The sequence below is a fragment of the Melanerpes formicivorus genome, unplaced genomic scaffold (assembly GCF_026170545.1).
Source record: "Melanerpes formicivorus ecotype bairdi unplaced genomic scaffold, bMelFor1.0.p_v2 SCAF_92, whole genome shotgun sequence".
NCBI classification, from domain to species: Eukaryota; Metazoa; Chordata; class Aves; order Piciformes; family Picidae; genus Melanerpes; species Melanerpes formicivorus.
The window spans coordinates 1,393,426-1,417,688 of NW_027142444.1; the positions used below are offsets into that span (position 1 = coordinate 1,393,426).

At 52.0% G+C, this 24,263-nt stretch overlaps 1 protein-coding gene across 5 annotated transcripts in view; it reads left to right on the plus strand.

Moving 5' to 3' along the window:
• WDFY3 (WD repeat and FYVE domain containing 3) overlaps positions 1 to 24,263 on the plus strand; it is a 103,046-nt gene that overhangs the window by 72,911 nt on the left and 5,872 nt on the right. For 4 of the 5 annotated variants that reach the window (XM_068165712.1, XM_068165708.1, XM_068165709.1 and 1 more), the window contains 25 exons: positions 309 to 491; positions 957 to 1,114; positions 2,628 to 2,705; positions 3,201 to 3,428; positions 4,918 to 4,971; positions 7,313 to 7,481; positions 7,958 to 8,121; positions 9,107 to 9,255; positions 10,113 to 10,233; positions 10,672 to 10,757; positions 11,375 to 11,455; positions 11,979 to 12,033; positions 12,353 to 12,472; positions 13,389 to 13,506; positions 14,339 to 14,445; positions 15,575 to 15,728; positions 16,088 to 16,179; positions 17,039 to 17,251; positions 18,059 to 18,206; positions 18,915 to 19,069; positions 19,523 to 19,681; positions 20,755 to 20,934; positions 22,117 to 22,299; positions 22,533 to 22,629; positions 23,359 to 23,688. In XM_068165712.1, coding sequence (XP_068021813.1) covers positions 309 to 491; positions 957 to 1,114; positions 2,628 to 2,705; positions 3,201 to 3,428; positions 4,918 to 4,971; positions 7,313 to 7,481; positions 7,958 to 8,121; positions 9,107 to 9,255; positions 10,113 to 10,233; positions 10,672 to 10,757; positions 11,375 to 11,455; positions 11,979 to 12,033; positions 12,353 to 12,472; positions 13,389 to 13,506; positions 14,339 to 14,445; positions 15,575 to 15,728; positions 16,088 to 16,179; positions 17,039 to 17,251; positions 18,059 to 18,206; positions 18,915 to 19,069; positions 19,523 to 19,681; positions 20,755 to 20,934; positions 22,117 to 22,299; positions 22,533 to 22,629; positions 23,359 to 23,688 — 3,582 coding nt within the window. The remainder of the gene's footprint in view (positions 1 to 308; positions 492 to 956; positions 1,115 to 2,627; positions 2,706 to 3,200; positions 3,429 to 4,917; positions 4,972 to 7,312; positions 7,482 to 7,957; positions 8,122 to 9,106; positions 9,256 to 10,112; positions 10,234 to 10,671; positions 10,758 to 11,374; positions 11,456 to 11,978; positions 12,034 to 12,352; positions 12,473 to 13,388; positions 13,507 to 14,338; positions 14,446 to 15,574; positions 15,729 to 16,087; positions 16,180 to 17,038; positions 17,252 to 18,058; positions 18,207 to 18,914; positions 19,070 to 19,522; positions 19,682 to 20,754; positions 20,935 to 22,116; positions 22,300 to 22,532; positions 22,630 to 23,358; positions 23,689 to 24,263) is intronic. The other variant, XM_068165710.1, reaches the window with a different exon arrangement.

Genomic DNA, 24,263 nt, shown 5'->3' on the forward strand with positions numbered 1-24,263 from the left:
TTATGGACAGATACATCTGTAAGAGCCTGTTGAATCTCATCTTGTTGAAAGATAGATATGGGAGAAGAATCACAAGGGATTGAAGCCAGTATTTCAGATCCACAGGGGGGGAAAAAGTTGCCAAAATGAACTGTTAGATATTTCCTGACAGCATCTAAAAGGCAAAAAAACCCAACCCCAGCAGCCTGGCCAGAGGCATTTCACAGGTGATGCACGAGGGGAAGAAGCTGGAGGATGATTACTGTAGGCACAGCAATTCTGTAAGCACCATAGAGAGCTTGTGTGTGATCTTTCTTGTCCCTCTGCAGGCCGCCAGCTTCTTTTGAAAGCCATCAACAGAGTGTGGACAGAGCTGATCCACAGTAAAAAGCAGGTTTTAGAGGAAGCTTTCAAAGTGACGCTGCCTGTCAACGACCGTGGCCAAGTGGATATAACTGTGGCCAGGCCTTTCATCGAGGAAGCAAGCTTGAAGTGTTGGCAAAATCATTTGGGTGAGTGGCACTGAGGATTCACCTGTCCTGAATGGCAGATTCCCCTCAAGTGAGCACTGTGCACTTAGATGTTGTAGTGTGGTAGTAGGGTTTGTGTAGCCCTAAGTGCTCTGAACCGTCACCACTTGACATCTGGTTAGGGATGGGACAAGAAGAAACAGCCTCAGGAAGTTTCCTCTCAGAGCCAATCTAAACCTCAAGGGGAGGTGTCCTTGCAGTCTTCTCCAGGCTGAACAACCCCAAGTCTCTCAGCCTGCCTCTGTAGCAGAGGTGCTCCAGCCCTGGGATCATCTTCCTCATCCAAGTTTCACTCTTAGCCACACAAGAAGCCCGAAGCACACTCCCGGCCTGACTCCCAGTGTGCCCGCATGGCAAACAGCAGGGAAGGCTCTGCTCTCTGCATAACAGCTGTAATGGGAGGAGGAAAGCCAAAACACCTCCCAGGTGCTTCTCTGTGTTTTTCAGCTCATGAGAAGAAATGCATCAGCAGAGGGGAGGCTTTGGTTCCAACCACACAGTCCAAGCTTTCCCGCGTCAGCAGCGGCTTTGGCCTCTCCAAGCTAACCGGATCCAGGCGGAGCCGCAAGGAGAGCGGGCTCAGCAAACACAACCTCTCCACACAGGTACCGCCTGGCACAGCCTGAAAGCCAGCAAGGTGTGCAGGGCTTGCAGTAGCTATCCCAGGGGCAGGAGTCCTGCAGGCTGTGAGGTGATGCCTGATGCTTCGTGGCTTATTTTGACTATCCACACTGGGCCATCTGTGTGTCCCAGCCTAGTAGGTGCACCTGCAGATCTGCAGCATGAAGCCAGGAGGTAAAGTCTTCCTTGCTGGTGAGGCTCTTTGGCTGCTTCTGGTCATGTCAAAACATAACACATATATGCTTTACTGCTTGATTAGTCTGGGGTCTCAATCCACTTTGCAATACTGCTGTGAAATGGAAGCTGGGAGACAGATGCTTGTCCTTTTCTCAGTCCTGTCCCCAAGATTGTGTGGTTTAGTGAAATCCCTGTATGAGGATGGCTGTCTCAGGACTGACCAAAGAAAATGCTGCTTTGCACTTTCTGTTGTACTGCAGAGGAGCAGAATATGTGAGGGCAGAACTGGAGAGCTGCTTTACAAAGCTGCTTGTTTAAAAAGCTAAACTATTTGACAAGAAAAGCAGAGGAGCAGAGCAGAGTCACTCCTCAGTAGGACAGCACTGCTGAGGCCATGCAAGGGGTCAGTAGGGAGTGTTTAAGGCATTGAAAACAAGGGAAAGAGAGAAGTTTGAAAGTTTTGGAGGATTGAATTCTCCTTGAACCTAGCACTTTAGGCACTGGGGACATGCTGTGTCAAGGTGGTTGCCAGTTTCTTTTAAAGGCTATTGCTGCACACCAGTGTAGTGCCTTTTTAACACAAGGAAACACGAAACAAAACCCAGCCTTAAATGTCCTTGCCTGCAGGAGTTTGCTAAGCTGGCACACAAAGGACAATTTCCTTACAAAAATGAATGACTGAGATGATGAATTTCAAAGTGCTGTGTTCTGGGCTTTTCAGCAGAATAGTTTCATAGTTTCATTCAGGGTTGGAAGGGACCACAAGGATCATCTAGTTCCAACCCCCCTGCCATGGGCAAGGACACCCCACACTAGAGCAGGCTGGACAGAGCCTCATCCAGCCTGGGCTTAAACACCCCCAGGGATGGGGCCTCAACCACCTCTCTGGACAGCACATTCCAGGGTTTCATCACTCTCATGGTGAAGAACTTCCTCCTCACATCTAGCCTGAATCTCCCCACCTCCAGCTTCATTCCATTCCCCCTAGTCCTATCACTACCTGAGATCCCGAGAAGTCCTTCCCCAGCCTTCCTGTAGGCCCCTTTCAGATACTGGAAGGCCACAATTAGGTCACCTCGGAGCCTTCTCTTCTGCAGACTGAACAGCCCCAACTCCTTCAGTCTGTCCTCACAGGAGAGGTGCTCCAGCCCTCTGATCATCCTTGTGGCCCTTCTCTGGACACGTTCCAGCACCTTCACATCCCTCTTGTAATAGGGGCTCCAGAACTGGACACAGTACTCCAGGTGGGGTCTCACCAGGGCTGAGTAGATGCTTCTTTCACAGAGCATCATTCTGTCTGCTCTCTTGCCTTTGTCACAGGAAATCTCCCAGTGGATGTTTACTCACATTGCAGTGGTTCGGGACCTGGTGGACATGCAGTACAAGGAATATCAGGAGGTATGGCACAGAGGTTTCATTACCTGCATTGCTGTTGTGACCTGTTGGGGTGTTCCCTAACAGGAATCCCCTGTCCCAGGAGGTGTTCAAGAAATGTGTGGCCATGGCACTTGGGGAGGTGGTGGTGTTGGGTTGACAGCTGGAGTCTGTGATCTTGGAGGTCTTTTCAGACTCAGTCAGTTGCATGATTCTGTAATTCAGAGTCAGTGGATGAGTGCTTTCATATTGGCCATGTAGAAATCTGTTCCATTAAGGATACCAGCCAACAGCAGAGCTTTTCCCTTCTTGGTTTGCCTTTTCCCTTGAGCTGACCACGTGACCCTTGCTTTGCTGGTGACTGCCACTGGAGAGCTCACTAAAGCCCACCAGCAAATGCTGTTAAAATGATGAATTACTCCCAAGCCTTCCTGTGGTATAGCCAAAGTGTCTGTGCCCAGCTGAGGGGCAGGCTGAGAGGCAGCACTCCTGACCCCTGCCCCCTGTCTCCCGGCTCAGCGCCAGCAGAACGCCCTGAAGTACGTGACGGAGGAGTGGTCGCAGATCGAGTACGAGCTGCTGCGGGAGCGAGGCCTCTGGGGGCCCCCCATTGGCTCCCACCTGGACAAGTGGATGCTGGAGATGACAGAGGGGCCCTGCAGGATGAGGAAGAAGATGGTGCGGAATGACATGTTCTACACTCAGTACCCCTACATGCCCGAGGCTGAGCAAGAGACAAACGTGCTGGTGAGTGCTCAGGGGGGTGTGCTCAGCACTGTCCTGCCCTGCTTTAAAACCTGCAGTTTTGACTGGCCCTGTCTCACTCTGCTGGTGTTACCTGAGGCTGTCTCTGTGTGCCCTGCACTGTTGGTGCAATCCAGCTGTTCCTCACAGGGTGTTTAAGGAAGGGATTGAATCCCTCAGCTCAGAACTAAGTGACTTGGAAGGTGTCAGTGTAGATGATCAGAGGGCTGGAGAACCTCCCCCATGGAGATAGGCTGGGGGAGTTGGGGTTGTTCAGCCTGGACAAGAGAAGGCTCCAGAGAAACCTTGTAGCTGCATTTCAGTATCTGAAGGGGAAGGCTGGGAAGGGACTGTTTAGAAGGAACTGTGGTGCTAGGCTGGGGGGCAGTGGTTTGAAACTGGAGCAGGGAAGAGTTAGGTTGGACATCAGGAGGAAGTTGTGCACAGTGGGGGACAGAAGCACACATGGCCTTTGAAAGCTTGGCAGTTAGGTCCTTTTGGAACAGTATTTTGAAGAAATGGAGCAGCCTTTGTTGTGTGTTTTTAGGCATGAGTGCATGTGGGCAGGGTGTAGTTCCTCAACTAAAGCTTGAGTGTCACAGTACTTCAAGCAAGCACAGCAGCAACAGTGTCCAGCTAGTCTGGCACCACCAGGTGTGTTCTGCTGGCAGTCTGACAGACACCAGCTGTGGCTAACTGCCACAGAGTGGAGAATGTGCCATCAGACCTGCAGTTATACAAGGCATTTGACACTCTTCCACATGATGTCTTTGTCTGTGAGATGGAGAGACATGGGCTTGATGAGTGGAGCACTCAGGGGATAAGGAGCTGGCTCCCCAAGAGCCAGCAGTGCCCTCCTGCAGCCCAGCAGGCAGCTGTGTGCTGTTGGGCTGCAGCCAGAGGAGTGTGGGCAGCAGGGCAAGAGAGGTTCTGCCCCTTGACTCTGTCCTGCTGATACCCCACTTCAAATACTGCATCCAGTTCTGCTGTCCCCAGCAGAAGAAGGACACAAGGCTGTTGGAGTGAGTCCAGAGAAGGCCACAAAGATGCTCCAAGGGCTGGAGCAGCTCTGCTGTGAGCACAGGCTGAGGGAGCTGGGGGTGTGCAGCCTGGAGAGGAGAAGACCTCAGGGGGACCTTAGAGCTGCCTGCCAGGAGCTGAAGGGATCCTGCAGGAAGGCTGCAGAGGGACTTCTCATGAGGGTGTCTGGAGACAGGACAAGGGGGAATGGTTTGAAGCTGAGGGAGAAGTTCTTCATTACAAGGGTGTTGAGACTCTGTAATGGGCTGCCCAGGGAAGCTGTGGATACTCCTTCCTGGAGGTGCTCAAGACCAGATTGGATGGAGCCTTGAGCAGGCTGGTCTAGTGGAAGGTGTCCCTGCCCATGGCCCAGAGTTTTGAGTAGATCTCTGAGATCCCTGCCAAACAACCATGCTGTGATTCTCCAAGTGTTCTTTCTGTGATGCTGATGTAATCAATGCCCTGTTTTCAGTCTGACTTCTCATGTAGACTTCCTGAGACACCTGATGATACCATTCCTCAAAAGGTAAAGAAAAAGCCTACACTGACTGAAAGAACATAAAATAAATACAACTTTTCCCCCCTCCTGCATGTTAGACAGTCTTAACAAGGCTTCCAAGTTTGGCTTTCAACTTGCTCTTTCAGTGAACATTTCCAGGCCTAAAGGTTTTCCCAGTAATCACCTTAGGAAATGCTCCTGTGCTCTCCTCAACCTTCACCTAATCCAGCCTCTGTAGGTCTCACCTCCTTTGCTGCACACTAACAGGCTGTGCTGGGCTGTGCTGTCACTGTTCTCACTCTGGGAAGTGTTGTGGCTTTGGGATCTCAGCTGGTGGTGGGTGGGACATGATTAGTCATGGGCAACACAAGCACTTGGAAGTGCTTACAAGAGTGCTGCACAGAGAGGATCTGGTGAGAGTTGCTTTTGGGCCCTAGTGGCCTGTGACAAGCCTGGTTTTGTCAGAGCTCAGGTGAATTTTGTTTCAGCTGACTCCTTTATCTTCCATGTAAACATGAGGAGGAAGAGTGACAGAGCAGTGGAACAGGCTGCCCAGATGGGTGGTGGAGAATGTCTCTCTGGATGTGTTCCTGTGTGGCCTGCCCTAGGTGACCCTGTCTCAGCAGCAGGGCTGGACTGGATGATCTGCAGAGGTCCCTTCCAGCCCCTAGCATTCTGTGCTTGCTGCTATTGAAGAGACAGACACTTTTGATTCAAAATCTGCATCCTGTCTTGAGCATCCCAGAGCAGTTTGGCAGTGGCTGCTCTGCCAGCTTCTCTGTTCATTACAGCCACAACCTTGCCCATCACTGAGCACAACCTGTAATGCCTGGTCCCTCATTTGGAAGTACATCCAACAGCAAACTAATACATGGAAATGGAAGGAATTTTGTCCTCTTTGATCTAAATACCTAACAGAAATGGTTTTTCCCTTGCTCCATGTTAGCAGTGCTAGTCAGGATTTCTCTCTAGGCTCTGCAGAAGTTGTTTCCACAGAGGTTCTAAGCCTCATTTAAGTGCCATCCTTTGCATGTAAGCATCATGTTGTGGTCATGAGGAGAGGAGACTTAGCTGAGAGTGAGCAAAGTAGAGCACAGTGCTCTGGGGTTTTATTTTGGGGCTAGCCAAGTTGATCTGAAATAATAAATCTCCTTCTGGCTGAGCTTAATCTCTTCATGAGGGGTTTGGACTTGATGACCTTTGGAGGTCCCTTCCAACCCCTTGTATGATCCCACTTGTAATAAAGCTTGCCTGAAAGGACAGTGATACAATTCCATATGTTCAGTGACTGACCTGCATTTCCAGGCATGTTTTGTAACTATCCCAACCTGATCTTGAAATGCCTGGGGAATAATGCTGCAAGCCAAACCCTTTATGATGAACTAAACACATCTGCAAAGCTTTCTGGAGTTTGAGGGTGGAATTCAACACTGTTCAGACAAGATGATGTTCAACTGCAGGATAAAATCCGTGGGGTTTCATCCATCCATCCTTGTGTTTTGAATTTGGAAAGGCTCTTGGCATTTTAATGCCCTTTTGTCTTCCTCTGGGTCTCCTGTGATCATTCTGACATCTTTATTATCCTCACTTAGCTCTCTGTTGAACATTACCTCCATGATCAAGTGTAGGCTTTCTACAACCCCAGAAGTGTTTGAGTGGCTGCACAGCTTCCATGCAGCTTAGTTGAGATTAGGTCATGCAGCCCAACCATGTCCTGGGCTGCATCCAAAGCAGTGAGAGCAGCAGGGCCCCTCTGCTTTGCTCTGCTGAGACCCCTCCTGCAGTGCTGCAGCCAGTTTTGGGGCCCTCAACACAAGAAGGACATGGAGAGGGTCCAGAGGAGGCCACAAAGATGATCAGAGGGCTGGAGCACCTTCCCTAGGAGGACAGGCTGGGGGAGTTGGGGCTGTTCAGCCTGGAGAAGAGAAAGCTGCAGAGATACCTTAGAGCAGCCTTCCAGTACCTGAAGGGGCTGCAGGAGAGCTGGGGAGGGACTTCTGACAATGGCTTGGAGTGACAGGAGGAGGGACAATGGCTTTGAGGTGGCAGAGGGGAGATAGAGAGTGGAGATGGGGAAGAAGTCCTTTGCAGTGAGGGTGGTGAGACACTGGGACAGGTTGCCTTGCACCAGCTGGTCTAGTGAGAGGTGTCCCTGCCCGTGGCGGGGGTTGGAACTGGATGATCCTTAAGGTCCCTTCCAGCCCAGCCCATCTCTGCTCTCCTGAGTCTCTGTTTCTCTGCATTGGTGTGTGACTGAGCATGCACAGGACACCTGCTGGGCATACACTGTGCTGCACAAGCTGTTTCTGAGCCCCCTGCAGCGGGGGAGGGGGTGTCTGAGCAACCAATCTCTTGCACGGTTCCCAAGAAACCGGCGCGGTACCGCAGAGCCATCAGCTACGACAGCAAGGAGTACTACATGCGCCTGGCCTCGGGCAGCCCGGCCCCCTTCCAGGACGCCATCGAGGAGAGCACCGTGGGGGACACGGCTCAGCAGGAGCCAGAGCATGGGGAGGACACCATTGCAAGGGTCAAAGGTAAGATCGTGTGGGGAAGAGATTGAGTGCACCACCGGCAAGTTTGCCCCTGCCTGTGTGTGGGAGTTGATGCGCTGGGAGGAGGGGAGGGCGCCCCGAGGGACCTGGACAGGCTGCAGAGCTGGGCCCGAGCCAGCCTCAACAGGGCCAAGTGCAAGGTCTGCAGCTGGGCTGGGGCAGGCTGCTGACATATCCAGGCTGTACAGAGAATGGATAGAGAGCAGTGGTCTGGTAGGAGGTGTCCCTGCCCAAGGCACCGGGTTGGAGCTTGATGATCTTTGGGATCCTTTCCAACCCAAGCCGTCCCGTGGTTCCGTGATCACTTGTCCTGCCTCAGACTGTTTGCCTTTCGTTATGTTAGGCTCTCTGCCTTTACATCCCCTCAGGCATTTGCAGTCATTTCCAAGTTCAGCAGAGTTTGTGAGGTGAACTCTTGGGGTCACTTTTTTCTTCACCTCTCTGCTCTTCCTTTGCAGGTTTGGTGAAGCCTCCCCTGAAACGATCTCGCTCTGCTCCTGACGGAGGAGATGATGAGAACCAGGACCAGTCCCAGGATCAAATTGTTGAGGGGAGTTCAATTGATGAAGAGGAGAAGACTGACAACACAACTCTGCTTCGCCTTCTGGAAGAAGGAGAGAAGGTACAGCCTGCCCCCAGCTCACTGAGCTCCTGCTGTGGCAGCACTGCTGCATGGCATAGAGCAAGCAGGAACAAATGGCTTAAATACCTCCCTTGGTCTGCAGCTTAATGTGGCACCAGCTTCTGCCTTGAAACCACATGTGGCCTTCAGCTCAAAGAGATCCTGAGCTGAAAACCTTGTACTGCAAACACTCTCTTTCTTTCCTACTGTCTCCTGGGGGGAAAAGCAGTTGTCCTGAAATGAATACTGTGGGTTGTCCCAGGCTTGGGTTAGCAGACAACACTACAGTGGGAATGTTGATCTGCTTGAGGGTAGGAAGGCTCTGCAGAGGGATCTGGGCTGAGGTCAGTGGTATGAGGCTTAACAAGGTCAAGTGTTGGGTACTGCACCTGGGGGTGTTGGTCAGCAGGCAGCTGCAGATGAGCCATGGTGTGCCCAGGTGGCCGAGAAGGTCAGCAGCATCCTGGCTTGGATCAGCAATGGTGTAGCCAGCAGGAGTCAGGGAAGTGATTGACCCCTGGACTCAGCACTGGTGAGGCCACACCTCCAGTCTTGGTTTCAGTTTGCACTCCAAGAAGGACTCAAAGGCTGGAGGGGGTCCAGAGAAGGGCAGCCAGCCTGGTGAAGGGTCTGGAGAACAGGGCTGGTGAGGAGCAGCTGAGGGAGCTGGGGGTGTTTTGTGTGGAGAGGAGGAGCCTGAGGGGAGACCTTATTGCTCTGTGCAGCTCCCTGAAAGGAGGTTGCAGTGAGGTGGGGATTGGTCTCTTCTCCCTAGTCTCAGATGAGAGAAGGAGAGGAAATGGCCTGGGGAGGGCTGGGTTGGAGATGAGGAAGTGTTGCTTTGGTGCAGGAGTGATGGGGGATTGGAACAGGCTGCCCAGGGAGGTGGTGGAGTCAGCATGCCTGGAGGTGTGCACGGAGCCTGTGGCCATGGGGCATGGCCATGGTGGTGCTGGGCTGACAGCTGGGCTCCTTCTCCTTGCAGATCCAGCACATGTACCGCTGTGCTCGGGTGCAGGGCCTGGACACCAGCGAGGGGCTGCTGCTCTTTGGGAAAGAGCACTTCTATGTCATTGATGGATTCACCATGACAGCCACCAGAGAAATACGGGACATCGAGACCCTGCCTCCAAAGTGAGTGCATCAGCAGAGGCTCCTCAGGCTCTGAGAGCTGACAGGAAGTGTTTGAGGAGGGTTTTGAGACACAGGCTCCAGAATGATGTCAGATTCAGAAAGACCTCAGCAGCCATTTCCTCTGTGCTCACACATCTCTCAGTGGAGTCCAGAGGTTTGTGAAAAGCAGCTGTTCCCAGAGCTGGGCTCTCATGTGTGCAGCTGCAGCCCAGACACTAACCCAGCCCTGGGCTGATCCCCAGCAGTGTGGGCAGCAGGGGGAGGGAGGGGATTCTGCCCCTCTGCTGTGACACACACACACACACCCTGCAGTCCTGGGGCCAGCTTTGGAGCCCCCAACACAAGAAGGACATGGAACTGTTAGAATAGATCTGGAGGAAGCCATAAAGATGATCAGAGAGCTGGAGCACCTCTGATGTTAGGACAGTCAGAGAGTTAGTTGGGTCTGCTCAGCTTGAAGAAGAGAAGGGTCTGGGGAGACCTTAGAGCAATCTTCCAGTATCTGAAGGGGGCTGCAGGAGAGCTGGGGAGGGACTTCTGACAAGGATGGGAGTGGCAGGATGAGGGACAATGGCTTCAGACTGGAAGAAGCTGGATTTAGATGAGACACAAGGAAGAAATTCTTGTCCATGAGGCTGGTGAGACACTGGAAAAGCCTTGGAGCCTCCACAATGTCTCTGGAGGTGTTGAAAGCCAGGATGGGACCTTCAGCAGGCTGTCAGGGGGACTGCAAGTAGATGATCTTTGGGGTCCCTTCCAACCCAAAGCATTGCATGATTCTGTGATATGAGAGGATAACTCTTTCAATTTCTCTTCCTTTTAATCACCTCTCTCCTGCTGCTCCTGCTCATTTGTAGGATGCATGAGCCAATCATCCCCAGGGGAGCAAGGCAAGGCCCAAGTCAACTGAAAAGAACATGCAGCATCTTTGCATATGAAGATATCAAGGAAGTCCATAAAAGGAGATACCTTTTGCAGGTAACTTGGCACCACAGTGGGGTTGAGGAGCCCCCTTGGGATGGTCTTGTGGAGATTGTAATTGTGAAAAACACAGAGCTGCTCTGGCAGGGGGGTTGGACTCCATGGCCTTCAGAGGTCCCTTCCAACCCCTGACACCCTGTGATCCTCTGAACTGACCAGTGTTTGGAAAGGGAAGCTCTTCACTGTGGTGCAGCTGAAGTGCTTAAGTTGGGCATCCTTGTTTGAAGGTTGGGTTTGAGTGGTTGGGTTTATTGTGCCCGTCAGGGAGCTTTGCTGTTGGGAAAAGGCAGCATCTGGCCTCACTAGGCCAAGTCTGCTGCACCACAGTTTGGTGTCAGATGTGGTACAGCCTGCCCCAGCTGGTCTGCACCTGCCCTTCAGAGGTGAGCAGCACATGTGTCAGTGCTGACATGAGTTTGTCCTCTCCCTTTTCAGCCAATTGCGATTGAAGTCTTCTCGGGAGATGGGCGGAACTACCTCCTGGCTTTCCAGAAAGGGGTTAGGAACAAAGTCTATCAAAGGTACTGTGAAATGGGTTACAGCTCTTCACCTGAGTGTTTGCAGAGCCCAAGCACAAATCCAGCCTGGGCCAGGAGTGACTGGAGAGCAGTCTGGAGGAGAAGGACTTGGGAGTGTCAGTCGATGGCAAAATCAACACGAGCCAGCAATGGCTGCTGGCAGCCCGGAAGGCAACCATACCCCAGCAGGCTGCCCCCTCCCTGGAGGTGTTCAAGGCCAGGTCAGATAAGACCTTGAGCGAGCTGGGCTGGTGGGAGGTGTCCCTGCCCATGGCATGGGGGTTAGGTGATCTTCAAGGTCCCTTCCAACCCAAACTATTCAGTGATTCTCTGAATCTATGGAATCTTTGTGCTGGGCCAGATTTGAGCTGTCAGTGACCTAACCACCAGAAGCAGGTTGCAAGAGTGATGGGTGTTAGGCTGTGGCTGACCAGGAAAGAACCCCTACAAAGTGCATGTGAAGCTGGTAGAGTGTGTTCAGTGAGGAAAGGGTCTTCCCATGTTGGGAGAGATGTTCTGTAGCTGCTCAAAACACAGCACTAAATGCTCTCTGCTTCTAAGGAGAGGGCATAGCAAGGACAGGAACACTAATCTTCATCTCCTTTGGGCTGCTGATGCAGGTTTTTGGCTGTGGTGCCATCTCTAACTGACAGTTCTGAGTCAGTGTCTGGGCAGAGACCAAACACCAGTGTAGAGCAAGGGTAAGTGATTCTGTTCCTCACAAGCTCACGATGCTTCATTATGGGCAGGATTTGCTGGAGGGTACTGCAGCCTCAATTCAAAACTGGGCATTACCAAGATAAATAACACCCAGTGATGCTGTGCCTCAGTTGCTTTAGATGTACTAGTACCACTGGCAGCATCAAGATACCTTCTTGCTGATTAATATGTGCTAGCAGGGTTAATGTTATCAGTGTGCAGATGGAGAGGAATTGAATGAAAGGAATTGGAGTGCCAAAGCCATGGGATTTGTCCAAGCTGTTTTCCTCAGCAGCAGCCTGTTAGATGTATTTGCACTTGCACTGAACTGCTTCCTTAGGATGATCATTTTAACAGTAACTGTTTAGAAATGCACCAAGGCACTGCTAAAGCACAGGAATAAAGCTCTGTTTTACTCATTGTTGCCACTTGTAAGGTTTAATCTTAAAGCTTTGGATTGTCTTGTGAAGATGTGACACAGATCTTAGTGCTAAGTCAGCAAATCCACTTCCTTCTTCCCATTAGGTCTGGCTTGCTTAGCACTTTAGTGGGAGAAAAATCTGTTACTCAGAGATGGGAAGTAAGTATGACAATGTGGGGGTTTCTGGTGTTCAGTTCCACGTCTTGCAGCACTTCCTCACTGCTCAGGGCACAGGAGTTGCATCCTTGTACTAGGACGGGTGGAATATCCTGCTGGAGAGAGGGTGTCTCAGCAGCTGGGTTGGGAGTGGTTTGTGGTATCCTCACCCACCAGCAAATGGTTCTGCTGCAGGAAATGCAAGGGGAGGGGCTGTAGTAAAAGTAATAGTGCAGTCAGTTTTGTCTGTGTGAGGAGAGCTGAGCACCTTTGGTTGTTGCAAAGTCAGCGCTTTACAGTGGTGTTTTCTGTCTTCCTTAAGAGAGGAGAGATCAGTAACTTCCAGTACCTGATGCACTTAAACACTCTGGCAGGCAGATCCTACAATGACCTCATGCAGTACCCTGTCTTCCCCTGGATCCTTGCAGACTATGATTCAGAGGTAAATCAAACACCTTGCCAGCTTTTCCCTCCTTTGTGTGGTGGAGGTTTTGCAAATGCTGCCTTGGTGAAACTGAGGCTTCACTTCATCACCAGCTGTTTGCTTCCAGCTCTGCTGTGTTCCTCCCACTTAGCAGCATATTAGGGGCAGAACATGAGAGCTTCTTGGCTGCCCCATGCAGGCAGGTGCTGGTCTGCACTGGTTTTATGGATGTCACTGGACTGTGCACAGGAGAGGGAGGCACAGAGCCCAGTGTAAGACAGTCCCCTGTGTGCTGCAGCAGTTCATGTCCTGAAGGACACCACGGCCACAGAGAAGAATGCTTGCCCAGCAGGCTGTGGCAGGGGCTGGTGGGAATTCTGCCCCCACAGTGAAGAACTGGCTCTTGAAAAAGATGAAACATCTTACTGATGCATCATGGGCAGCCACTGCTACCAGCCAGGCCACACACTGAAAGGAATGTCAAAGAAAAATCTGTTGAGGATGTGAGAACAGGATGAGGACCAGCTGGGGAACAGGGTGAGGGCAGCAGGGCAAAAATGATTCAGACCCTGGGTGTGCCTTCAAGTAAAGCCCCCTGACTGTCTTAGAAGAGACTGAAGGGCTGAAGTGAGTAAGCATATCCAACGTGGATGAAGGCCAGGCTGGATGAGGCCTGAGCAGCCTGCTCTAATGGAGGTGTCCCTGCCCATGGCAGGGGGGTTGGAAATAAAGGAACTTTAAGATCCCTCCCAGCCCAAACTATTCTGTGAATCTAGGGACTTTGCACCTGCTGTGTGTGTAGGGAACAGGGATGGCAGCCTTAGGAGGCATGTGGAGTCCAAAATGGTAACCAGCAGCGTGCACAGGGGAGGTTTGGAGTTGGTCTTTGTCTTTCTTCATCACATTGGTGTTTGGGTATTTGGTGTTTTTAAAGGAACTGGATCTTACAAATCCAAAGACATTCAGAAACCTGGCCAAGCCCATGGGAGCTCAAACAGAAGACAGGTTAGCCCAGTACAAGAAGAGATTCAAAGACTGGGAGGATCCCAATGGTGAGTAATGGCCCATGCTGCAGGGAGAGCAGAGGGACACGTGCCTGGCACGTGGTGGGAGTCATGGACTCTTACATTGGGGCTCAGGAGAGCTGGATGGCCCAGCAGTGTACCCAGGGGGCCAGGAAGGCCAGCAGCAGCCTGCAGCCTGACCTGTATCAGAAATGCTGTGGCCAGCAGGATAAGGAAGTGGCTGTGCCCTGCCTCAGCACTGGTGAAACCACACCTTGAGTCCTGGATTTGGTTTTGGCCACTGCAGAATAAGAGACACTGGGGGGCTGGAGCAGGTCCACAGAAGGGCACCAATGCTGGTGAAGGGTCTGGAGAGCAGGGCTGGGGAGGAGCAGCTGAAGTGACTGGACTTGTTTTGTCTGGAGGAGAGGAGGCTCAGGGGAGATCTCATTGCTCACTACAGCTCCCCAAAAGGAGGTTGGAACCAGGTGGGGGCTGGTCTCTCCTCCCAGGTGACAACAGGACAAGAGGAAGTGGCCTGAAATTGCCCCAGGGGAGGTTTAGGTTGGGCCTTAGGAAAAATTTCTGTGCTGCAAGAGTGGTCAAGCACTGGAACAGGTGCCAAGGGAGGCAGTGGAGTCACCACCCCTGGAAGTGTTCAAGAGATGTATGGACTTCAGCCCAAACTCCAGTGACAAACAGAAAGCTTTCAGTTTCTTGAGGGCGAGGATTACAGACCCCAGCTTCTGGTGTGTCTGACCAAGTCCAATTCCATCATGCCCAAAGGTCACAGAGTAATTAACTCCTTTTGTTTTTCCCCCAGTTAGCACAGGCACTGTCACTTAACTGCTTCATTGATGTTGGGTTTAATCTTGTGCAGGGGAGACCCCAGCTTATCACTACGGGACCCACTACTCCTCTGCCATGATTGTGGCTTCTTACCTTGTCCGCATGGAGCCTTTCACTCAGATCTTCCTACGGTTGCAGGTACCAGTTCCATCACTTCCCTGGCTGTTTCTTTCCTGCTGCACATTTGAGACCTGAGCAAAAAATACAATCAGTTGCCTTTGTTTTCATCAGATATGAGAGTACTCGAGTCCTGTGTCCAGTTCTGGGCCCCTCAGTTTAGGAAGGAGGTTGACTTGGTGGAGCATGTCCAGAGAAGGGCAACAAAGTTGGTGAGGGGTTTGGAACACAGCCCTGAGGAGAGGCTGAGGGAGCTGGGGCTGCTTAACCTGGAGAGGAGGAGTCTCAGAGCTGACCTTATTGCTCTCTACAACTACCTGAAGGGAGGTTCTAGACAGGCAGAGGTTGGTCTCTTCTCCCAGGCAGCCAGCACCAGAACAAGAGGACACAGTCTCAGGCTGTGCCAGGGGAGGTTTAGGCTGAAGGTTAGGAGGAAGTTTTACACAGAGAGAGTGATTGCCCATTGGGATGGGCTGCCTGGGGAGGTGGTGGAGTCACCATCACTGGAGGTGCTCAGGAGGAGACTTGATGGGGTGCTTGGTGCCATGGGTTAGCTGTTTGGGTGGTGTTGGATGATAGGTTGGACTTGATGATCTTGAAGGTCTCTTCCAACCTGGTCTGGTCTGGTCTGTTCTATTCTAAATTATTTTTAGCAGAGTTGTTACTGCCTCAGAGGTTTCTTTGTAAAAGGTGGAATGGAATTGACTTCTTTTTGTGTTCCTTCTCCTGGAATTTGAACACTTTCCTAAGTGCAGCAGAAGGAATGGTCAGCAGGCAAAAGCCCAAGCAAGTTTTATTGTGAAAAGTCCTTTGCTGCTCAAGCTTTGTTAGTCTGTTGTTGAGAGAATCATATGGCAGCTGTTTAGCTCTGTGCTGGAGGTGCTGAAGGATTGTTATTGTAAGCCACTGTCTCCAAACAGACATTTTAGAGGAAAGCTGAGAGAGATGAGCTTGCTCAGCCTTGAGAAGAGAGGGGTTAGGGGAGACCAGTGCATAAAGGGTGGCTACCAGGAGGATGGGGACTCCCTTTTGACAAGGAGTCCCATGGAAAAGACAAAGGGTGATGGGGACAAGTTACTGCTGGGGAGACTCCCATGGGTTCCAGAAGAAAACATGCTCTGCTGCTGAGACACTTCTGTCTGTCCCACAGGGTGGTCACTTTGACCTGGCTGACCGGATGTTCCACAGCGTGCGGGAAGCGTGGTACTCGGCGTCGAAGCACAACATGGCAGACGTGAAGGAGCTCATCCCAGAGTTCTTCTACCTCCCTGAGTTCCTGCTCAACTCCAACAACTTTGACCTGGGTAGGCAGACAGAGCTGGATAGCATTGCTGAGGGTGTGAGAGCAGTGCCAGGCAGCCTGACATGAGAAGAGTGTCTTGTGATGAAGGCAGGGAAAGGTCTGGTTCACTGCAGGAGCAAATGAGGAGTGAGTTGTGTGCTGTGAAGTGAAAGGACAAGCAGGCCTCTGCTGCTGCTTCCTTTGTGTTTAGTCACTATTGTGTCTGACATTGAGTGATTCAGAGCTCATCAGGAAGAGTATACAGCAGGACTTTCATTGTTTGTATCGTTCCTTTTCACTGTTGCTGTTGCAGTGCAGCTTCACTGCTTCTCCCCACAGTTTAATCCTTCTTGTTGTTGGGTTTGGTGGGTTTTTTAATAGGTTGCAAACAAAATGGGACTAAACTTGGTGATGTCATCCTCCCCCCGTGGGCAAAAGGAGATCCTCGGGAGTTTATCAGAGTTCACCGGGAGGTAATTGAATTTGCATTTGAATGAGGACAGCGGGAAACAAGGTCAGCTGGCACTTGCCACTCTTCCCTAGTGCAAGCTGGATGATGCAGTCATAGCTGCTGGCCAGTCCAGGAGTTCCTGCTTGATAGCTACAGCTGGTGTTTCCTCCCCTTCCTTTTTGGCTGGTATCCTGGTTTGACATGGGTACCTTTAAAACCCACAAAGTCACAGACCTCCAGGAGGTGGACTGGGAAGTGTATTTGATTCCCACAAGTCCTGCATCCCTATCAAACTGGCTGCAGAGTCAGTTTCCTTCCCCTTTCTTCCTTCCCTCTCCCCTCCTCCTCAGATGCACAGGCTGTTATCTCTTGTGCAGGAGTGGGGCCTGGTTTGGGCCTTGGCAATGCTGCCACTTTGGCCTGGAGCTGCCAAGCTGAATTTTAGCTGCATTACAATGGTTTGGTGTGGGGGGCAGAGAGGCTTGGGGCAGGGGGTGAAGGCCTGGGTTTGTTGGCCTGGTTTAAGGGGAGGTTTGTGTGAAGCTTTGGCTTAGTGTGTTTCTGTGTTAGGCCCAGACTATGGATTCTGTGCACTGTATGTACTTTGTGCTGTTGTATGTAGTTGAGTAGCATTTCCATTTAAACTTTCCAATCCTATCCAATTATTTGTGTGAGTGACTCTCTTTGGAAGAGGCAAAAGAGCATCTGCCTAAACCAAGGCAGCTGGGGAGGCTGCTGAGGCAAGACTTGCTTCAATGAAAAGCTTCATCCAAACCTAACCAGAACATGCCAGAATTCCTTGTGCATCATTCTGTGGGGTAGGTGTGGGCTCAAGCAGTGACCTACACAGCTGGTGTTAATGCCTGTCCCTTCAATTCCAGGCTCTGGAATGTGACTTTGTGAGTGCACATCTGCATGAGTGGATTGATTTGATCTTTGGCTATAAGCAGCAAGGTCCTGCTGCAGTAGAAGCTGTCAATGTCTTCCACCATCTCTTCTATGAGGGCCAAGTGGACATCTATAACATCAATGATCCATTAAAGGAGACAGCTACCATAGGCTTCATCAACAACTTTGGACAGATACCAAAGCAGGTATAGCTTCCATGTCATTCTTGTTTGCCAGGGCTTCCTGAGCTGGGCAGCCCAGGACTGGAGATGATACTCCAGGTGAGGCCTCACCAGGGCAGGATAGAGGGGAGGGAGAGCCTCCCTTGACCTGCTGGCCACACTCTTCTTGATGCACCTGAGGATGATTATCAGGTGCCAAGATGCTGCTGTTGCCCTTGGTTGTCATACATGGTCTGGTTCCATGCCCAGCTATGATCTGTGGTAGCACAGCCACCTCCAAGCTGCTCCACCTCAGGAGCTGCTGTTTCAAAGCCAAAAATTATCTTTCACTTTATCTAAGGCTAGAATTGAATGACCACCAACTTTGGGACTGTCTGTCTTGTTTGGTTTGCTTCAGCTGCTCTTGCAGCTGACTGCAGCTTCTAAAACACTCGCTGCAGCCTTCTGGAGTTGCACTCACTGCAATGGCAAATTTGTGTCAAAGGTTGCCAGAAGGGTGGGGGGGACCCTGGCACAGCTTGCCCAGGGAGGCTGTGGATGCCCCTCCCTGCAGGTGTTCAAGCCTGGCTGGATGAGGCCTGGAGCAGCCTGGGTTAGTGGGAGGTCCATGGCAGAGGGGTTGGAACTGGATGGTCTTTAAGGTCCATGCCAACCCAAAGCATTCTCTGGTTCTGTGATTCTAAGTTGTTAGTGAATGCTGGGAGCAAGCTCAGAGCCATTTGCTGAGCTGCAGAGTTTCTGGAAGGAAAAGTGGCCAGTCTGATGACCCTCTTAGGCTTTGTGCTCTTGGAGGCCTGTCCTGTTCAGTGCTAATGAATTGCTGACTTTCAGCTCTTTAAGAAGCCACACCCCCCCAAGCGAGTCAGGAGCCGGCTGAATGGAGAGGCCGTGGGCACATCCCTGCCCCCTGGCTCCACGGCTGACAAGATTTTTTTCCATCATTTGGACAACCTGAGGCCATCTCTTGCCCCAGTGAAAGGTAAAGTGTGAAAGCACTCTTGTTTCTTCACCAGAGCATTCAGAGTTCCAGGCCATTTCCAGGGTTTGTGTCGTTCTGGTGTTCTTAATACCTTGTGAGAAAGGTTTACAGCAGCCTCATGCTGCCAGATTATGTTCCTGGATGCCTTAAAATGTACTTGGGAAGCACCAGATCTGTGCCAGGGGGCTGAGGGGAGACCTCATTGCTCTCTACAACTGCCTGGAAGGAGGTTGCAGTGTGAGGTGGGGGTTGGTCTCTTCTCCCTAGTCTCAGGTGATAGGAGAGGAAATGGCCTGAAATTGTGCCAGGGGGAGGGTTAGGTTGGAGAGCAGGGCGTGGGGCAGTGGTACAAACTGGAAGCTAGGAAGTTCCACCTCAACATGAAGGTAAACATCTTTGCTGTGAGGGTGCTGGAGCCCTGGAGCAGGCTGGAGGTTGTGGAGTCTGTTTCTCTGGTGACTTTCAAAACCCAGCTGGATGTGTTCTGGTGTGACCTGCCCAGGGTGACCCTGCTTTGGCAGAGGGGTTGGGCTCTGTGATCTCCAGAGGTCCCCTCCAACCCCTGCCAGTCTGTGCCTGTATGGAACAAAGACTTTTCTCCCATAGCCATTCCAGAGATGCTGCATTTGCAGAGCATCAGGTGTTTAATGGCATCAGGTAGCATTTGTCTGTGCTAGCAGTAAAACATTGCCCCATATTCTGTTCTAGAGCTCAAGGAGCCTGTGGGACAGATCGTGTGCACTGACAAAGGCATTCTGGCCGTGGAACAGAACAAGGTTCTCATCCCACCGACCTGGAATAAAACCTTTGCGTGGGGCTTCGCAGACCTAAGCTGCAGGCTGGGTACCTACGAGTCAGACAAGGTTTGTAACTGCAATTTGTTCCAGTGCTGAGTGTTCCAAAAGCAATTAGTCCTCCACAGTGGGGGGAAAACCAACAAACTAACAAGGGAGATGTATTTCATGTGCTCATGAAAGGATCTTGCACTGCATCTGGTTTATTGCTCCCTGTCTGCTGGTCTTCATCAGAACACCAGCAGGCTGACATAAATTAATGCTGCTGGGTTTCTTTAACCAAGTCTGCCAAAGATGGATGAATTAAATCTGTGCAGCTAAAGCTCAACCATCTCTCCTGTCCTCTCAGGAGGCATCTTCTGGCAGAGGCTGGAATTGCTTCTGCTTGGGGAGAAGCTGCAGGGGGGTGGCCCTGATAGATTTGAGTTAGTGAGCCAAGCTGCAGGGTGCCACACAGGTTTCTTTTTATCCTGCCAAACACTAATCCTGCAAGTGATTCTTCCTTGTGTTCTGTGTTTTTAGGCAGTAATTGTTTATGAGTGCCTGTCAGAGTGGGGGCAGGTCCTGTGTGCCATCTGCCCCAGCCCCAAGCTCGTCATCACCGGGGGAACCAGCACGGCGGTGTGTGTGTGGGAGATGGGCGTCTCCAAAGAAAAAGCCAAAGCCCTCACCCTCAAACAGGTAAAGCACAGCAGGGCTGCTTTCTGCTGCTGGGGAGTTGTGAAAGGAGAGCTGCTCACACAGAAAGCTTTGCAACCCAGAGGCCAGCAGCCCACTGCATCCTTTGGAAGGGTAGCTGAGCACCAGGAGCTGGCTGGGGAGATGGGGAGTTTGGCAGTGGTGTTAACAGTGTTCTGCAGCTGACACCCCACCTGCCTCAGGGAAGGCAGTGAAGGAGACTCCTAAAGGCTCACTCTCCTTTGTAGTTACTTTTCTCTTCTAAAGTGGATGTATAGAAATTCCACCTCTGCATGAAGTGAGGCTGGGGAGACACTGGAACAGGTTGCCCAAGGAGGTTGTGGCTGCCCCCTCCCTGGAGGTGTTCAAGGCCAGGCTGGATGAAGCCTTGAGCAAGCTGGGCTGGTGGGAGGTGTCCCTGCCCATGGCAGGGGGTTGGAACTGGATGAGCTTTAAGGTCCCTCCCAACCCAACCCATTCTATGGTCATTGCTTTAGGTAGCTCTGCTGTTAAGTGTTACTGCTCTTGTTAGCAGAGCTTTTCCTGAAGGAAAGTTTCCACTTGCATGTCATGAAAAAAAATGTAGAGCCTTAGTTACTAACTTGCAGAGTCTGCAGCAGCTGTCTGAATTGTGTTCCCAGAGTGTTTTATTTAAGGACAGTGCAAAGATAAAACTCTCCTGAATTTCAGGGCAGTGTAGTAAGGGCCATCCATACTCTGGACTCCTGTTCCAAAGGTTAGGTTAAGCCTAACCTGTAAAAGAAAGGTCTAAACCAGGTAGATTCTTGTGGTGCTATTCTCCTGGAACTCTCTGCTCGAGTAGTCAGGCCCTGGAACAGGCTGCCAGGGAGGTGGAGGAGTGTGTGGAAGTGGAAGCCTTCAAGAAAGGTGTGACCACAGCACCTGGGGACAGGGTCTGGTGGCCATGGAGGTGCTGGGTCTGGGTTGGACTGGGTGACCTTAGAAGTCTTTTCCAACCCAAGCAGTTCTGGTTCTGTGATTACCTGAAGCTTTCCAGCCTGGTGGGTTTGATGTAGTTGTGTTTGTCCTTGTTGCTCCCACCCTCTGTTCTGCAGGCACTGCTGGGGCACACTGACACTGTCACCTGCCTGACAGCCTCGCTGGCTTACCACATCATCGTGAGCGGCTCGTGGGACCGCACCTGCATCATCTGGGACCTGAACAAGCTCTCCTTCCTGACCCAGCTGCGGGGCCACAAGGCTCCCATCTCGGCACTCTGCATCAACGAGCTGACGGTGAGCACCGAGCCCTGCACACCGCTCACCAGCCTGCCCGGGGGCAGCAGCGTCAGCCAGGAGGGGTCGCACCACAGACAGCCAACCCAGGCTCCTCTGGTGCTGCGGCAGACCTGCTGTAACTCATCTGGAAAGTCATTAGCTGGGTTAGGGAGGGATTGATTTGTGTCCTCTGCCCGCAGAGACACGCCTGGGTTTATTCTGTGCAGAGCAGCTAGAGCTCAGAAAGGCTGCTTGAGGGTAGCTAGTGTGATGTTCAAGTGGGTTGTCAAACCTGCCGCAGGGGATAAGAAAAGGCTTTGCTATGTTGATCTGAATTGACTTCTTTTCTTTGACACTTAGTTTAGAGGACATGGAATGTACCTTGGGTGAAGCTGCAGTGACCATTGTAGCAGTTAGAGCTGCCTGGCAGAGAAGGACCTGGGGGTGCTGGTTGTACAACCGGCTGGAGATGAGCCAGGGTGTGCCCAGGTGGCCAAGACCACCAGCAGCCCAGCCTGGATCAGCAGTAGTGTGGCCAGCAGGAGTAGAACAGGGATTGTCCCCTTGGACTCAGCACTGACGAGGCTACACTGGAGCACTGGATTCAGTTTTGGGCCCCTCGCTCCAAGAAAGACATTGAGGAGCTGGAGCAGGTCCAGAGAAGGGCAGCAAAGCTGGGGAAGGGTCTGCAAATGCAAGGAGGAGGTAGCAGGAGGCACAGTTATTAGCCACCAGGAATCTGGTGGTTGCAGTGCTGCCAGAGTTTTAGACTGCTGCTCCTGTTTCCCCTCTGCACTAGTTTGGACCATCTCTTGCTCTTTTACCAGTAAGAAGACAAATGCAAGGTAAGGTGGCACATGTGTGCCCACAAGAAGTGGAGGCAGCATGAGCAGAGTGTGGAAACTGAGCAGGGACAGTACTGAAGAGAAGCTGTTGGGTGGCTGTACTGTGCAAAGTGGAGGGATTGTTCCACTCAGATGCTGTAGATACAGCTAATGGGTTGCTGCTGAGCCCCCTTGTCTATGCACAACTGCAGAGCTGCATCCTGTTCTACAGATCTGCTCACACTCTGCTTGGGCAGAGCTGCAGAAGTGCAGCCTTGGTGGCCAAACTCAGCTTGTAGAGGAAGCTGCCTCAGATTTTTGCTGAAGGAGGCTTGGGGCTTGCATTGAAGTAGGGAGGTGTCACTTGTCTTTGCAGGGGGACATTGTCTCCTGTGCTGGCACTTACATCCACGTGTGGAGCATCAATGGCAGCCCCACTGCCAGTGTGAACACCTTCACTGGCCGCAGCCAGCAGATCATCTGCTGCTTCGTGTCGGAGATGAACGAGTGGGACACGCAGAACGTCATCGTCACGGGGCACTCGGACGGCGTGGTCCGGGTGAGTGCCAGCGCCGCTGCCGGCAGGGGGCGCTCTGCGCCGCAGGGGTCTGCCCAGCAGGGGCCTGGCTGGCACCAAGAGCAGTCCTGCTCCGTGTGGGTGCTCCCAGCCGAGCAAGTCCTCTTGTGGCTGCCAGTGCAAACCCCCAGCTGTAAAAAGCCATCTCAGCTACAGAAGCAGCTGAGCAGAAAGCTGAGAGCTCCCTGTGCTCACCTTGCCTCCTGTCTCTCCAGTTCTGGCGGATGGAGTTTTTGCAAGTACCAGAAACCCCAGCTCCAGAGCCCGTGGAGATGCTGGAAATGCAAGAGGACTGTCAGGAGGCACAGCTGGGTATGTCTCTGACAGGTGCTTTTGTGTTTGCCTTTGGCCTCATCTTCACTGGAAGCAGATAGAAGAGGTGGGCTCTCAGCAGAGCAGAGGGGCAGAATCCCCTCCCTCCCCCTGCTGCCCACGCTGCTGGGGATGGAGCTCAGGATAAGGGCTTTGCAGATCATGTTGCAGATCCTGTCTGGATCACAGGATGCTCATCAGTGATTATGATATCAGTCTAGCTTGGGTTCTTTCCTTTGTCACTAGGAATGGAAATATCTTGGGCAGTTGCTCTTTTCTACTAACAAACCTTTTACTGCTAAACCTGCCTCACGTTCCTCAGCCAACTGGAGTTTCCCTGTAGCTGAAGCTCTGCTTCCCTCTGTGTGTGTGGCTGGCAAGCAGCAGGAGTTGGTTTTGTTAACTTGAACATTTCTCAAAGTTTCACTAATTGTGTTCTGCCATATCCTGCCTCAGGCTGTGGTAGGAAATAGTTTCAGTTCAAGCCTACTTTAACTTTAAAACCTACCTGAACTGTGATTCCTGGCAGGAGCTGAACCTCTGCAGAGGCTTTCAAGATGCCTGCCTGCAGCTGCCCTCTAGTCAGGCTGTGGCAGCCAGGCTGTGGCAGTCAGGCTGTGGTGGTAGTTGTTGGGCCGTAGGTAGTGCAGCAGGAGAAAAGGAAAGCAGCTGAAGAAGCTCAGGGTATCAGCAGCCCTTCTAACAACATCTTCTCTTTGGTGGATCCAGGGCAGGAAGCCCACGAAGAGGACAGCAGTGACTCTGAGACAGATGATCCCTGTGTAGGCCAGGACACAAAAGTGCAGGAGAGCCAGAGTCAGCCCAGCAGCACCAGCCACAGGCCTCGGTCGTCGTCGAACAGAGCGGCGGCAGCGTGGTCAGCAGACAGTGGCTCCGATGACTCCAGGCGCTGGTCAGACCAGCTCAGCCTGGATGAGAAGGATGGCTTTATCTTTGTGAATTATTCTGAGGGACAAGCAAAAATGCATCCCCACATTCAGGTGAACCACCCACACCCCAGCTACGCTGAAGCACGGCACTACAGCAAGCTGAAACCAGGTAAAGGGGCTGGGGGCACCATTCACACGTGGAATCACGCATACACAGTGTGGGGGGTTGTAAGGGGCCTTGAAGATCACCTACTGCAAGGCCCCTGCTGAAGCAGGGGCACCCACAGCATGTTGCCCAGGATCACAATGGCCAGGAGACTCCACAATCTCTCTGGGCAGCCTGCTCCAGGGCTCCAGCAGCCTCACAGCAAAGAAGTTTCTCCTGCTCAGATGGAACCTCCTAGGTTCCAGTTTGTGCCCATTGCTCCTTGTCCTGTCCCTGGGCACCACTGACAAGAGTCTGGCCCCAGCCTCTTGCCCCGCAGGGGGTCCTTTAGCTCTTGCTGAGCATTAAGCAGATCCCCTCTGGGGCTGCTGTTCTCCAGGTTAAACAGCCCCAGGTCTCTCAGCCTCTCCTCCTCACAAAGGTGCTCCTCTGCAACTCCCAACTGGACTTCTGTTGCAGTGGGAAGCAGACAATCAATATGATTGGTAATCAGGCTTCAACTTTATTGTTCAAAAGCACAGCTTATAAAGCATCTTCAGCAACTAAATATGCACAGGTGTCACAACTCTATTAGCTGT